The sequence below is a fragment of the Elgaria multicarinata genome, chromosome 18 (assembly GCF_023053635.1).
Source record: "Elgaria multicarinata webbii isolate HBS135686 ecotype San Diego chromosome 18, rElgMul1.1.pri, whole genome shotgun sequence".
In the NCBI taxonomy this organism is placed as follows: Eukaryota; Metazoa; Chordata; class Lepidosauria; order Squamata; family Anguidae; genus Elgaria; species Elgaria multicarinata.
The window spans coordinates 11,772,703-11,788,869 of NC_086188.1; the positions used below are offsets into that span (position 1 = coordinate 11,772,703).

A 16,167-nucleotide genomic window follows, 5' to 3' on the forward strand; every position below is an offset into this window, starting at 1 on the left:
TCATGTTGTTTATTTACATTTATAGACGACCTCGTCTGGAAGGCTCTGGGCAACAAAGGCCTCCCGCAAAACAAAATCAAACTGAATTCATTAGCGTGACTTAAGCCTGAATCCTGAAGGCTTAACGCAATTCTGAAAGGTTCTGATTTAGACTTTGACAAATTGATAGAGGGAAAATGTTTCGTAACTGCTGCTGAAAAGACCTTCCGTCACTCCCATGTTTGTGTGAGCCCTAATGCATAGATGGGATAATTATGTTGTCGTCTTGATGGAACTGCGATGCTGCAGTCTCTAAGGCAGAGGTGGATGCACTGGTAGGGTCTGTAGTAAGATTTCTGACTTCCAAATCTTTTAACAACTGCCTTGTCTGATCGACATTCCCAGGAAGACAGGACATGGAAAGAGGCGACCAGTTGTGGGAGAACCCTTGATGTTGTCCTTGGCGGCACCCAAACCTGGCAATCCAACAGGAAATTGCATTGATATCGTGTTTCCCCGAAAATAAGACAGTGTCTTATATTAATTTTTGCTCCCAAAGATGCGCTAGGTCTTATTTTCAGGGGATGTCTTATTTTTCCATAAAGAAGAATACGGTACACATTTATTGTTGAACAAAGAAAAAGGTCTTATTTTCGGGGGGATGCCTTATATTACAGCGAGAGGCAAAACTGGAAGTAGGTCTTATTTTCGGGGGATGTCTTACTTTCGGGGAAACAGGGTACCTAACAGCCCACGTGGCAGATCTGCAAAGGGTCAGTTATATGCACCATTGCCCACAGGGGAATCGTTATTTAGTGCCTTTCTGCCAATGCACTCAGGGCAGATGAGCATAGTTAGATTCTGACTCTTTGACTGATGTTGTTGGCTTGTGCTTTTAGGTCATTATATTTTGTTGCTTTTAACATCAGGACATGAGAGCAACAGCAACTCTTCAGCCCACGTTCTCCAGCAGCTGGTATACATAGGGATACTGCCTCTTTTACGGAAGGTAGCATATAGCCGTCAAGATTAGTAGCCATTGATAGCCTTCTCCTCTGGGAATTTTTAAAGCAATCCAAACTGGTGACTATAACTACATCTTGTGGTAGTGAAATCCATATTTAATGCTGCTCTGTGTGAAGTCCTTCCTTTCATCTGCCCTGAACCTCCCACCAATCGGCTTCATGGGATGAACCCACTGGGTTCTAGCACTATCAGAGAGGGAGAAAAATCTCTCCCTATCCACTTTTTCCATCTTATGCATAATTTTGTACACCCTCTTACCATTTCTCCCCCTTGCTCGCTTTCCCCCTCAAGCTAAACAGAAGAGAGGTGTTGCATGATGTGTTTCTTGTTGAAAGCACCAAAACGCTGAGCTGGAACGTGAAAGAACACACCTTCCATGCAACCGTTCACAGATAAGCTCTGTTGCAAAGTATGAGACAGTGGCGTTCCATCCTTTCCAGAATTATCATCAGACTGGGGTGCAGTGGCTTCATTCTTTCATCCCTTTCTTTCCCAGAAAACATGTAGAGGCAATTCAGCTGACTGGGAAATCCAGCTGTGTGCAAGACAGCAACACAAACATCCTTTCCTCCAGTTTTTTTTTAAAAAAGTGTTTTGACAGTTTCGTAAGGAGGAAGGGCTGCTTGAAGTGACAACTGGAGAGAGAAGGCACCCAAGCGAACATACATCTGGTGCCCAGGATTTTGGAAACTGCAGTTAAAATTAGTCCTCTTGTTTCAGCCATTTATAAACGAAGCACAGAAAACTTGAAAATGAAATCTTGAGTAATTTATTAACACTCCAAAAACATCACATCCTATAGCCAGTGGTTTTTTCCACATACCCTTCCTTACACTATGCAATTAGGTACATGAGGCACTCTGTGCAAATACTGGAATAATAATAATAATAATAATAATAATAATCACACACACACACACACACACTCTCCAATCAGCCTCATGCAATATAAATATGAGATATTGCAGCATGTACACAACCACCATTAGGAAATAAAACCTACGTACATAAGTAAGATACACTCTGCGTAAGCAATATAATCATGATTAACAACAAGGTTACAGTTCATGCACATATCATAAATTGGCAAAAAAAAAAAATTCTTAAAAATACTGGCTAAAAGACCAGAGCAACAGCTTATAAAAGCACACCCTATTTCAGTCTTTTTAATGTGCAGACTGTCTTTCAAAATAAATAGGGTTACATTTAAAATGACACACATAGATAAGAGCTTCGTTACTTCTACATGTAATTGCCTCTGGGGTTCCTTTCAAGGTTGATTAGGCAACAGGCGAGAATGAAGGGATGCTGCCAAGATAAAGCAACAGTTAAGTACTCTCAAAGTCATTAATACTGACAACTTTTTTTAAAAAAAGATAAACCAGTAGATGTGGTTACAGAAGTAGAACATTACTGCCTGTACTTCTGTAGTTATATAATATGCCAAATGTTGAAGAAATGGTTTGTTGGAAAGAGGGCTACATTATGAACGGTAGCTATTTGATTGTCTCCAGTTTGGCTGAAGCACGGATGGCCTACTGGCTATCCATAGGCAGGGCTCTTTGCATTTTATACAATCCACATGCTGCAAAAAGGTAGAATTGTATTTCCTGAGAATGTGTTCTTTTTTTTTTCCTTTTTCAAAGTAGTTCCTAGTTCTCAATATTGAAAACGCACCATTAAAGATACACAGTCAAGCGCATGCCAAATCCTCTCTCTTCCCTATGGCTCCTAGTCACTCACCTACTGATCTGTGCATTGCAATTTAAACAATGCAAGTGTGCATTACTGAATCTGAGCTGCAGAATGTGGTCTTTTATGGCACAGAGGGTGAGGACAGAGTACTGGCACACCTGCCTATAGTTAAGACTTTGTAGAATGTGACCCTATCTACAGCACCGTGAAGTACAAAGGTTTACAAACGCCAACTTGCCAAATATTATATTACTATAGTGTCATCCATGTGTGTATTGATTTTAAGACTAGAAGAGGGCAGGCCTCTGGCCCTGAGGAACTTACAATCTAAAATTTAGTAACAGTGGAAGTAAGGGCGGGAGAGGAAGGGGAGGAATATGCATTTATTTCAGTTCCAAATCTTTCAGCTGCTAAGATAAGAGGGTGACGGGTTTGTGGCAGATGTTATGCAGAAAATGTAAGTTTTGAACAGGGATCTGAAGCAAGGAAGGGGTGCTGGATTGAAAACACACCATTAAAAAAGTATATGGTCAAGAGCATGCCAAATTCTCTATCTTGGGTTGCACACCCCTGTTCTTCAACATTTTTATTAATGATTTGGACAAGGAGGTGCAGGGAACACTTATCAAATTTGCAGACAACACAAAATTGGGTGGTATAGCTAATACCCTGGAAGACAGAAACAAACTTCAAAGTGATCTTGATAGGCTGGAGTGCTGGGCTGAAAACAACAGAATGAAATTTAATAGGGATGAATGCCAAGTTCTACATCTAGGAAATAGAAACAGTTATAAGATGGGGGGATACTTGGCTCAGCAATACTACAAACGAGAAGGATCTTGAAGTTGCAGATAACAAGCTGAATATGAGCTAACAGTGTGATATGGCTGCAAGAAAGGCCAATGCTATTTTGGGCTGCATTAACAGAAGTATAGCTTCCAAATCACATATTTGGCCCTGGTTAGGCCTCATCCAGTTTTGGGCTCCACAATTCAAGAAGGACACAGACAAGCTGGAGCATGTTCAGAGGAGGGCAACCAGAATGATCAGGGGTCTGGAAACAAAGCCCTATGAAGAGAGACTGAAAGAACTGGGCCTGTTTAGCCTGGAGAAGAGAAGATTGAGGGGAGACATGATAGCACTCTTCAAATACTTAAAAGGTTGTCACACAGAGGAGGGCCAGAATCTCTTCTTGATCATCCTAGAGTGCAGGACACAGAACAACAGGCTGAAGTTACAGGAAGTCAGATTCCGGCTGGACATCAGGAAAAACTTCCTGACTGTTAGAGCAGTACGACAATGGAACCAGTTACCTAGGGAGGTTGCGGTCTCTCCCACACTAGAGGCCTTCAAGAGGCAGCTGGACAACCATCTGTCAGGTATGCTTTAGGTGGATTCCTGCATTGAGCAGGAGGTTGGACTCAATGGCCTTATAGGCCCCTTCCAACTCTACTATTCTATGATTCTATGATCTAATTGATCCCCAGGGAGAGATCAAGTTTGAATGGCACAGTTTGAGGCTAACTCTTGTGACTGGGCATGTGTTGTCCTTTCTAGTTGAGTGACTGACAATATAAGGCAAAGAAAGGGAGAAAGGGAAGCGATTAATGCCTGACCTAGATATTAAATAGTGGCAGTCCCATTGGATGTATTATTTGTGCTAGTATAAATACATTCCCGAATAAAACTTCCAGTGGCTAAGATGATGCTTGACATGATGCAACCTCTACAGAGCAAAACAGCGGCATTAAATAGCCCTGTTATTAAGAAAGAGTACGCATTTAGCAAAGTGGAGTACTGAATCCATAAAAGAAACAAAGACAGTTGATTTCCATTTCTGACAGCTGAATATATATATATAAAAATATCCTTTCCTTGAGTTAAAGTCAGCTTTGTTCTGGGAACTGAATAAGGGTTTCATTCCCCAGAGACATCATTGTCAAGGTGTGTGGAAGGCTTTCGCCTTCACACACTGTAAAGATGTTTCCCAGAGGCATCCTGATGTTAAAGAAAATATTGGGCCATTAGATGGGAACCTTGGTGTGTGGAACTCTTTTTCTTATGCCTCTCCCTTCCACTGGCTATCAGTGAAATGGGTCTAATCTTGAAGCGCCAAGGACTGAACGCAAGTCCTTCGGTGTGCAAAGCAGGTGCTCTACCACTGAGCTGTGGATTATCCTCAATGAGAAGGCTCCCTTTACTCACTAGAGCTTCTTTTCAATTTCATAGGGGCATAAAGCTTGGAAGGATCCAACAGGTAATCCACCCCAAGCCTTGACTCAAAGGATGTCTGAATACATAAAACGACTTAACGTATGAGTCTGTTCTTGAAAAACTTCATAAAATGAAAGGTTCCCAGAACTTTTTCCACTCTGTTGATTCCAGGCATGACTGAACAACAATTAAAAATGTAAAATAACCAAATCGATAACTAATGCAAAAGAACCAAAGCGCTCCCTATTCAAATACAGCCCTGTACTAAGATTAAGACAGTGCCACCTGGCTAAATAGGTTAGCCTATTTAATCATCAATGTTACACCCAAGAGTTTCCCTGTCGACATTTCAGAATTTTCTAAGATGCTTGACAAAATGTGACCCAGTAGCCCTTACAAAACAGTGTAGTGGGAGGCTGATGGTAGAGACATCTGCACCTTACCAAAAGGCACAAAAGGTGTTGTGGTGGGGAAAACCCCAGGTGAAACTAAAATACAAATGTATTCACCTTAAGACAAATAAAGTAAATACTTTTTTAAAAAAATCTAATAAGTACCCTTTCAGAATACACTCTTCATTAGGGATACTTGTACATACACATGCAAAACAATATTTAAACTTTGCCTTTTGGAGCAATGTTTTAAAAACTGGGGACTTAATTGAATCAGCAGCCATTTCTTTTGCAAATAGAGGATGAATGCTTACAAAGGGATCTATCAGCAGACAAACTGGAGACAGGGATCTGTTTAAGAACAAAAGAAGAGCCATACGGGATCAGACCAAGGGCCCATCTAGCTCTTCTTTTGGAAGATCCCTGCCTTTTCCCCAGGGATCGTCCTGGGATCATCCCTGTGCATGCAAATGACACACAGGGGATCCCGCGAGGAGGCAGAGACGATCCCTCTATTTTCCTGGGATAATCCTTAGGTGTAGAAGGGCCACAGTGGCCAACTAGCTGTCAACCAGAGACCCATAAGCAGGACACGGTGCAACAACACCCTCCCCGCCACCCATGTTCCCCAGCAACTGGTATATATATAGGCTTACTGTTTGATAAGGCCACTTGCAGAGCAGAATCCCAGAGAGATAGCTGGATCTTTTGCAGCAGCAAAAACAAAAGAACGTTGTGGCACCTAAAAGGCTAATACATTTATTATGGCACAAGCTTTCCTGGCCTAGAGAAGAAGGTGTCAGAAATACTGCCAGAAAAACAAACTGAAGCGTCCAGGAGAGCAGATTTTGCCCCCTTCCCTGACTGCAGCCCACTTTCTACCAGATCATTCGTTGTCCAATTTCTCCGCTGCGGCACCCCGGTTGTGGAATGAGCTCCCCAGAGAGGTCCGCCTGGCGCCTACACTGTACTGCTTTCGTCGCCAGCTGAAGACCTTTTTATTCTCTCAGTATTTTAACACTTAATTTTAACTTAAATTTAAATTATACTGTTTTAACTCTGTATTTTAATCTTATATCAATTTTGCTGCGTGGTTTTATCCTGGTTGTGCTTTTTATGCTGCATTTTGTAATTGTGCTTTTAACCTGTTGGTTGTGTTATTGTGGTTTTAATTTTTGTGAACCGCCCAGAGAGCTTCGGCTATTGGGCGGTATAAAAATGTAATAAATCAATAAATAAAACGCAGTGAAGTCAAACCTAATGGGCTCAAAATGGCAAGACTGTTGGCGGGTGGAGACAACTGGATTCATTCCAGCAGTTCTGCAAGCACAATGCTTTCCTCTTCCTCATAGGAATGAATAGCAACTATTCAATTCTATGGGGGGAAAGGAACACGCTTGAAGGCATGCTGACAAGGGACCATGCAGGAAGGCGTAATGTGACTCTAAACACAGAGATGCACTGTGTACCCTATGCTATACTCCCCACCCCATATATCTTGTCGTAATGAGAGGTATTGCCAGCTCCAGGTGCCCCCTCCCACATACAAACTACCACCCTCCTCATTGCTATCACTCTCTTCTTCTGGGTTTAATCTCCATTGATGTCTAGAGGGAGAGGCAGGCAGACAAGCAGAACAAGACAGAGGCTGCCGCCCTTTCTCTGTTCCTACTTGCACATTACCTGCCCCTATATAGGGGGGAACTGGCACATGGGTGGCAATAACAAGGATGTGGGGCAATAGGTGCAAAGAGGCTTTAGCAATGGACCTCCTGTGAGAGCGTGGGTCTTGGCAGCTGCCCAATGAGGCTGACCCTTGACACCTGCCCCGGGAGTCCAACTCAACATCTGAGAGAACAAGCACTGTGGTTCACCTCACCTTGCCGGTACATGGATGCAATGGACAGGAATGGCATGCCAGATGCCTGTATTTCCATGATAAAACTGAGCTAATGAAAACATCTAAGATTCTTTTGAACTCTTGAAGAGGAGTATCTAAGTAAGCACATTGTTATTTTAATTATATTCAAATATGAGGACCCTATGAGAACTGGATCAGACCCAAAATAATTGGTCATGAATCAGGATAATTACGGAGCAAAACCATTCCACTGCCACCCAGCTTCTAGCAAAGAGAGGTTTTCACAACACTGCCCGTCTCCCCCCAAACACGACCACTTTGGCTAACAGTTGCTGATCTCATTCTTCATTTACTTGTCCAAGAAAACAACAACAACACGCCCTAATGAAGTAAAAGCCGGCAACACAAAAAGCAAACCCATTTCAAACCAGGATAATGGTCTTCTGCACGTTTTAGGGCTTTTACGAGGAAGATTCTAATCACTTTGGGAGCATATAAAAAGAATAGAAGAAAAAAGCAACATGCCACCCCGTCCTTGAGTTCCACTAAGTGGCAACTATTAAAGTCATCTTTGTGATTAACACTATTCAGCTGCCAAATATTCATCCTATCAGAACAAGCTTGCAGTATCAAGCCATCAGCAGCCTTCTGGAAGTCTACTTACAGCAGAAGGTTTATGTGTGGCTGTACCTGCATGTACAGAAATAATAGTTTTGTTTGGCTTGTTTTCTTGCATGTTGTGTTTTGTAAATGCCACAGTATTTACACATACAAAGGCAGTCGAATGCTTTAAGATGCTTCTTACTCTCTCTGCCAGTCATTCTGCACCATTTTCCAGCATGTAGCTTCCCTCTATAAGGAACAGACATATGTAGCACTATTTTCCAGCCCACCACCTTTTAAAAGCAGGCACTAATAATTCTTAAATGCTTTCCCAACCCTCTCTCTTTCGCTCCATCACCACTATTAGAGGGTGGATTTACTTAAAATTTCCCCTCCCCATTGTTCTAAAAATTGTTCTGCACATTCACTTGCTCTCTCAAAGGTTCTGAAAAACATTGCATGTCAAACAGATTAACAGGCTGTGACAGGAAGTCTTTTCCCCTTTGAAAAATTCTCCTTGTTTACACCACTAAGCTGTACATTTCCAGTTTATTGTCACCTGCTGAGGACAAGTCTAAAATATTTGGCTTTTTAATAATTCCTACACAGGAGTAAATGGGGGGGGGGAATCTGCAAGTGGTTAGGAACTATCCATATATATGAGTTTTGCGATTCAATTTTAATGAGAATGTGGACTGCCATCCAAAATGCTTCAGAAGGCTCCAACACAAAGGACATCACTCCGTTCTTGTAGCAGTACGAGTGAAAAGAGAATGGCGTTTTTAGAAATGGTGGATTTAAATTTTTAGAGGAATTCATTTTGGTGCAGAGGTCTATCCAGCTAACAACAATACAAAACAACAACACAGATTCTAAACAAAAATTATCCAAAGATTTCTCTTAACAAGGTGATAGTGGTACCACACCAGGCTTTCGCTCCCCCCCCCACCCCGTAACAGTATCTGCCCCTGCAATGAAACAGGTACAACACACATACATACCTACAGATACACAGGCAGAGAGCTCCTAGCACTGCAAATCAAAAGCCACTGCACACCTATTTAATCTTTGCCTCCTCAACAGAAAGGGATCTATAGCACAAAAAACTAAGCCAATTTTTTTTATTGTTCATAAATATTATGCCAGTGCACACTGGCGATTGTGGCAGCTTGGCTCCTTCCACCAGAAGAATCTTGGCTTGTCGCTCCCAAATAAGCCAGGAATCAGAAACCTAGTTCAAACTCTGGTTTCACAGTCTAGTTTGTTAGGGGAATGGCAAACCAGGAGGTTCTGAAGTAACACCTCTAGGTTCTGAAGTAACACTAAGCCTTGTCTTCCTGGTGAGTCCTTGGTTACTGTAGGAGCTCCGGCTGTTGAAAGAAGCCAAGTAGGAGCAATTGGGCAGCAGGCTCCAGCACGGCTTGTGAACGATCAGCCAGGATTATTTGGAATTCTGGCTTATCGTTTTGTGCGAATGCAAAGAAACATAAGAAACCAGAGTGAGAGTTGCTAGCAAAGCCATTTTCACTTGCTTTTTCTTAATTACTTTATAGCAGACTGAATCTATTCTATGGGCCACCTAATTGAAGAACTGTGCTGAATTACAGATAGTAGTAACCTCAAGGAGCCAATACTAACAAAAAATACTTGCCCCTATGCTCATGAAGAGACCTATTATTACTGTGTTCTAACCAAATGTTTAATGTTTGTCCGTTCAAGGTAATGTTTGCAATATGAAAAAAGTAAAAGTTTAGGAGACTTACAGTAGCTTCAGTCATTACTGAGAAACCTATAGCCCTTTTTGGACATTACGCTATGCAAACGCTATATGCACTAGCAGCTGCAAACCTTGGGCTTGTGAGCTCCCCACCATTTCCCTCTCCTCCTCCTCCTCTGGCATGACAGTGAGGTGGAGCTTGAAAGCTTTTGCGCCTTCTTTTAAAACTAACCAGAATTTCTCATTACAACTGAACAGGGAGGAATTGTGGTTAGTTTGTTCAAAACAAGCCAAGACCAATCCATGATTTATGATCCTGGCTTGTTAACAAACCATAGTTTAAACTAAGTTCTCCCCGGTTCAGATATAACAACATTTTTTGGTACCTAGAAAACAAAAAAACAGATGTTTCTGATCTCCCCCTTGCAGCTGCTCAGTGGCAGAGTTAAGCAGAAAGCATGCAAGTCCAACACTTGCTGCTGTTTGTGCACATAATGCTAAATCATGGTTGTGTACTATATCCAAACCAGGTTTATGGGTCCCCTAATATGGATTGATCACTGATGTTTGCTCTTGCCTCCAAGTTCAGATGCTAATTAGGCAAGACTGTCCCCCAAATTCTGAATTATTCACATTTATAAAGAGGTTACAAACAATCTGGGTCACAATCTGGGACACTATCCAAAAGACTACATAAAAAGATATTCATTTTTCCTCTCTTAAAAAGCCTTTTATCACCCACTCCAGACTGCAATTTTTATAGTAAATTGGCACACTTCCTAACTCTTTTAAAAACCTAATGCTCTATTATGCGGCTACTATTCAAATACGACTAACACACCTCAATTTGATCGAGAAGTTTCTGCGTCCAGCACATGCCCTCTCATCTGCTTTTCAAAACAGCAATTCAAACAATTTACCCAAGAGTCACAACATGCACTGGAATAAGCCATGGTCAATCATGATCCAACCAGTTTCATCACCCACCAAGCTGTTTTCTATGTTGACAAATGAAATCAGAATTAATCAGATACAGGGCAACTTTCAGAACTCAGGAGCAAACCACATATGATAGTGGCAGACCTGTTTGCTTACAATCTGGGTCTGCCTCGATTACATAGGAAGTGTCCTGCACTCCTCCCAGAGTGCAGGACACGGAATAACGGGCTGAAGTTAAAGGAAGCTGGACATCAGGAGAAACTTCCTGACTGTTAGAGCAGTACAACAATGGAATCGGTTACCTAGGGAGGCTGTGGGCTCTCCCACACTAAAGGCCTTCAAGAGACAGCTGGACAACCATCTGTCAGGGATGCTTTAGGGTGGATTCCTGCATTGAGCAGGGGGTTACACTCGATGGCTTTGTAGGCCCCTTCCAACTCTATTGCTCTATGATTCTATGGGTGCCGGTGGAGGACCCTATTTTAAGACCAAAAAGGATGTGCAGGTAAGAAGTGCAGAACCTTCCCCCTCCTGCAGTTTACTTCCCCCACCCTGATGCTTTTCTTCTAGCTGGGTTCTCCTGTAGCATTGGGTCCCCGATTTGAAGAGAAATGAATTCAGGAGATGGGTATAGTAGGGAGGGTTCTGCCTTGCCTGAGACTGACCCCTCCCTTTCTACGTGACTGGGGCAGACCCAAGTTCAAATGAAGCGCACAGGTCAGCCAGCATCATGTGTTGCTTGAGCTTTAAAAACTGTGTTTTGGGTGGTGGTTACCTTCCTAGATAGACAGCTGCTCATTTCGTATAGATCAAAATCACACCTCCTCGGGAAAGATTTTAAACAGCATGATTTCCAAAAATGTTGTAGAATGAAAAGGTTCCTGAAACACACTGATTTCCCCATTTTTTTTTTAAAAAAAAAGCCTGAAGTGCTTTATGAATGTTTAAATGAATGAAATAAACCACCTCTTATGAAAGAATATAAAATCTAGCACAAAGTCCACACAGTATGATATTTAAAACGCACTCCTGTCCGTCTTCGTCAGGAGGCATATGGCACTTGGGAGCAGCCAATTTCAAACACCAGTGGCAAAAATAACCACTCTATAGATCTAAATCATGACTTAAATAAAGTTTTCAACATAATATAATACTTTAAAAAAAGTTCCCAGCCATAGAATAGTATAAAAGTAACAAAATACTTAATTCTACCTAAGGTACACCATGAGATGCATTTAACAGGAACAATGTTTTTTTCAAACTGGAATGACGAAATGTTTATACATAGTACTGAATAAGCCCCAATTGAAAGTGATGGCAAAACCCCTGAATACTGTTCCTTGCACAGTCAGTGGAATGGATGAGGCTTATGCAAGAATTATGCTTGGTGAATTGGCTGCAACCTTTCACACTTACATTGCTTTAGCAAAGCTAATGGCATTTACAAGTAACAGCAGGTGCACAGAGAAGTTTCTTATGCTGCTGGGTTGGATAGTTAGTGGATATTTTTTGCAGGCACTTTTCAGTTCATTTCATTTCCTCTTAAGCTTCATTAACACTTCACTGACATTCCTTACTAATAATTTCTTTGGTATGCAAGGGGGAGAAGGAGGGGGGGCTCAGCTCTTATGTAAAAACAGGATGGTTTATATTCCAGTCTTGAATACTTTACTTAATACTGAATTCGTCCACAGGAGTTAACTTGTCTTTGGTGATGGTGGTGGTAGCTTATTCACATATATTATAATTAAATAATATCTAAATGCAACACTCTTCCAATCAAATGCTATTTAAACTTATTCCAGGGAGTCTCAAGAATTGAACTTTTAGCTCAGATACCTTTCAACGTCTCTCAAGCTGCAGGGCCAGGATCTCTTCTCGATCCTCCCAGAGTGCAGGACACGGAATAATGGACTCAAGTTAAAGGAAGCCAGATTCCAGCTGGACATCAGGAAAAACTTCCTGACTGTTAGAGCAGTGCGACAATGGAATCAGTTACCTAGGGAGGTTGTGGGCTCTCCCACACTAGAGGCCTTCAAGAGGCAGCTGGACAAGCATCTGTCGGGGATGCTTTAGGATGGATTCCTGCATTGAGTAGGGGGTTGCACTCGATGGCCTTATAGGCCCCTTCCAACTCTGCTATTCTATGAGCAGCCTTTAAACTACTTCCAGGGAAGTAAATGTACAACCTGCCAGGCTCACTGAATCCTAGTTCTTTCTGAGTTGGTTAACTTGTGCCTGAGTTGGATCACTTCAGACTGGTTGCATGCTCCGCCATTATTAAACAATATCCCTCCACATAGCAAAGTAACGAGTCAAAGAGAAGTTGAGGTTCGAATCTTTCTTTCTCCCAGATATAATAGTCTTTTTCTGCATAGATACGGGGATTCCTTTTTCATAGGGAGGAGCATTTAGTCACGTGATCTCTCAACCTGCAGTCTAAAGTGGTACAACCAGGCACAGGCTTGAGTTACAGAAGAATCTTCGAAGTGTTGGTCACTTACATTCTGGCATTTTGTCCACCACACAATAACCTCGGTTTCCAGTGAGAGGTGTGTTTTTGTTTTTAAAACTTGGGGTATATTTCGATGTTGTGCTTTAAATGGATTTGGCAGTCACCCTTCAATTGTTTGTTTCTGAGCTGAAGAAGTTAAAGGGTGAATCAGCTGAGCAATCCTCAGCAGAGCAGCTTTTGGGGTCTCTGAGGCAGTCGGCCATGACATCTTTGGGCTCCCTTAGGAACACCACCAGGACGGTGATGTTGTCAGTGGATCCACTCTCCTTTGCTGCAGCCACCAGCCTCTCGGCAGTCTTGAGTCCATCCCCTTCGTTTTGCATTAAGTGCTCTAGAACGTGGTCCACCACTTCAAAAGGTTGGATGGCATCGAAGAATCCATCGCAGGCTAGAAGCACGTAATCTTCGGCACCAGTCAGCTCAAAGGATGCACTATCTGCACAGCCAGAGATATAAGGCTTTTGGAGTAGGTCCCCTAAAAAAGGATGCAGAGGAGACTGAGGTACAAATTCAGACAAGTTACAAATTTCCAACCAACCCGTTCCTTTTGTGAGTGTCCAAGCCTTACCTTTAAGCCTTTGACTGTCTTCTTGTCTCCAATGGGAAGACCATGGTTTGAACTAACCATAGTTTAGAATTCCAACCATTGTTTGAGCTTCCAAACATAAAAGAGGAATCCATCGTTTTTTCTCCTCTTAACACTCTGCTTTGTAAGCTCATAAGTTCACTCCTGTCTCCATGGTACAGCAACATCTGGAGGCAGGGCAACAGCAAGGTACCAGACCATCACAGCTGGCAGGAACCATAGTTTGCAAACCCATACCCAACTGCAAACTACTGTTGTGGTTTGCTGGCCGATTGCAAACTATGGGTTGCCAGTTCCGACACCACTGTAAATCAGTTTCTTTAGCCATAGTTTGGCATGAGGCCTGAACTGAGCCGAAGACATCTGGCTGAAGTCCTCCAGCTCATTATTTAGTTTTCCAATGTACTTCTCATTGCAATGATATGAAGGAAGTTGCTAAAGGTTCTTACTGTTCACACACAGTTGGGAGTATGAAAACTCCTTGCCTTGATTAGCTGTAGGCAGCATCTTGCGTAATCACTGGAATACTGGCAAGGAAGTAGCTTTACACCACTGAACTACTGATGGAATAAACACGCCCACATACATCCAGAATGATTTATATTAAATTTTAGGAACTTATTATCTTGCCTTTCCATCCAAGGAATAGGTAAAAACAAGAACACTCACATAAAATTCACTTCTCAACAACTTATAAAGGCAATTAATCAAAACATTTTAAAAAACCCTAAAATTAAAGAGAGACAACTGCATTTAAAAAATAATTGTTCTGCCCAAGCCTTAGAGCAGCCTTCCCTAACTTTGTGCCCTTCAGATATTTTGGACTACAACACCCATCAGCTCCAAACAGCATGGCCAATGGTAAGGGATAGTGGGAGTTGTACTCCAGGTTGGGGAAAGCTGTCTTAGGCCTTAGCTAGACCTAAGGTTTATCCTGGGGTCATCCCTGTTCATGTAAATGACACACAGGATATCCTGGGAGCAGGCCGGGACGACCCCGGGATAAAAGCCTTAGAGAAACAAGTGACAAATGCAAAAAGTTCTTAGAGCCTGAGGAGGAGTGCAAAACTGCAGTGCCCATGTCTTGCATCACATGCATCCTTGAAGTGCACGGAGCAGGCCACTTTTAAATGACCTAAATAATGAGACCACTCACATGGAAGGCAGCACTCAATAAAATGATAATTGTTATTTATAAAGAACTATAATAACATATATCCATGGAGGAATATAACCAGATAATAAGAAAAGGACTGAAATGTGGAAATTGCAGACAGGGCCAGCTCCAGCTTTTGGGGAGAGGAGGGTGCTAGTAGCAGAATGCCTTCCGGTGGGCTCTCTCCTATATTTATTGGTTTACCTGGTGAGTAGGTGGTATCAGCACACTCTGATCAGTATATGGCGGCAGTGAGCTGCCTTTTAATTGCCCCAAAAGCCCTGGAGTAATGCTACATCGGTGATATTCTGGGCAATCAAAATGGCGTCTCATAAAAGACACCATTAAAAGGAGGGGGAGGAAGACCCAGGGCAAATATCAGCAGCAGCTGCTCGCCAGAGGGTGATTCATGACTCTCCCAGGCTGCAGGCTTCAGACAGAATCCTCCAAGTACAGCCCCTATGCAACATCCACTCATTTTAATTGGGCTTTTGCATGATCTCAGTTGAGATGAAAGGAAGCTGAAGGGAAACTGTAAACGGGCGCGGTTTGCATTTTCTTACACAGAGAGCAAAACAAGAGACGGCATCTCTGCCTGGCATTTCTGCACTCAACAGCCACTCCTAACTTCTTTCTTTTCCTCTTTTACTTCATGGCAAGGCTTCAGAGCCAATTCTTTCCTTCTATTTGTCTCAAATAGGGACCCACTGCCAAGTCTCACACAGTATACATAGGATAGCATAGCACAAGACATTGTAAAACAAAAGCAAACTATAATGAAGGCATTGTTGGGGACAGTGAAATCTGAAGGAATGCTTTCTCCCATACGATTCTGCCTGCATACTGAGTGGGAGGGTAATAAGTGGAGGCATTTTAGTAGTGGTAACCAGGCTCTAATCTATTGCACTGGGAGACACGCCCGGCTCATTCTTTGCCTGATTTTACTTACTTACAGAAAGATTTACACCCTGCCTTTTGGTCTAAAAAGGGGCTTCAAGGTGACTCACAGTCATAAGAATCAATATGAGCAATTACAAAACGAAAAGGGTTTTAGGTACCTGATCAAGAGATTGGTGTTGAAGCAGGTGTTTGACCGGGGAATGGTTAGATGCTTTAGAGAGCAATCCTATGCCCAACAGAAAGTGTCTGGGGGACATAGGATATTTGGGTTTCCTGGCTTCGAGCTCAGAGACAGGAAACCATGCCCCCAGCTCTTCCCCCATCCGGAAAGAACTGCGCCAGCAGCGGCTGCTACATGCTCACAAAAGCGGGTTCATAGTGGGTGAAAGGTGGCATTCCAGGGGGATGGGAGGACATTGGGGATGTGGGGCTATGAGGTATCCCCAGCTGACCCCAGCCTCCTGCCCTCCCCGAAGCCTCCGCTAGACGGGTGAAATTTCAATGTAGGAGTTGCTTCCTGCTCTTCATTGGATACTCATAAGCCCTTAGTGGGTTTTTTCTCCTGCTGCTGCTCTTAAAAAAAA

General features: G+C 42.6%; 1 protein-coding gene across 1 annotated transcript in view; it reads right to left on the reverse strand.

Annotated features, from left to right (window-relative positions):
• Window positions 1-12,577: 12,577 nt before the first annotated feature.
• Window positions 12,578-16,167, reverse strand: part of PPM1F (protein phosphatase, Mg2+/Mn2+ dependent 1F) — a 28,052-nt gene continuing 24,462 nt past the window's right edge. The window contains exon 7 of the mRNA XM_063143736.1: window positions 12,578-13,416. Coding sequence (XP_062999806.1) covers window positions 13,049-13,416 — 368 coding nt within the window. The 3' untranslated portion in view covers window positions 12,578-13,048. The remainder of the gene's footprint in view (window positions 13,417-16,167) is intronic.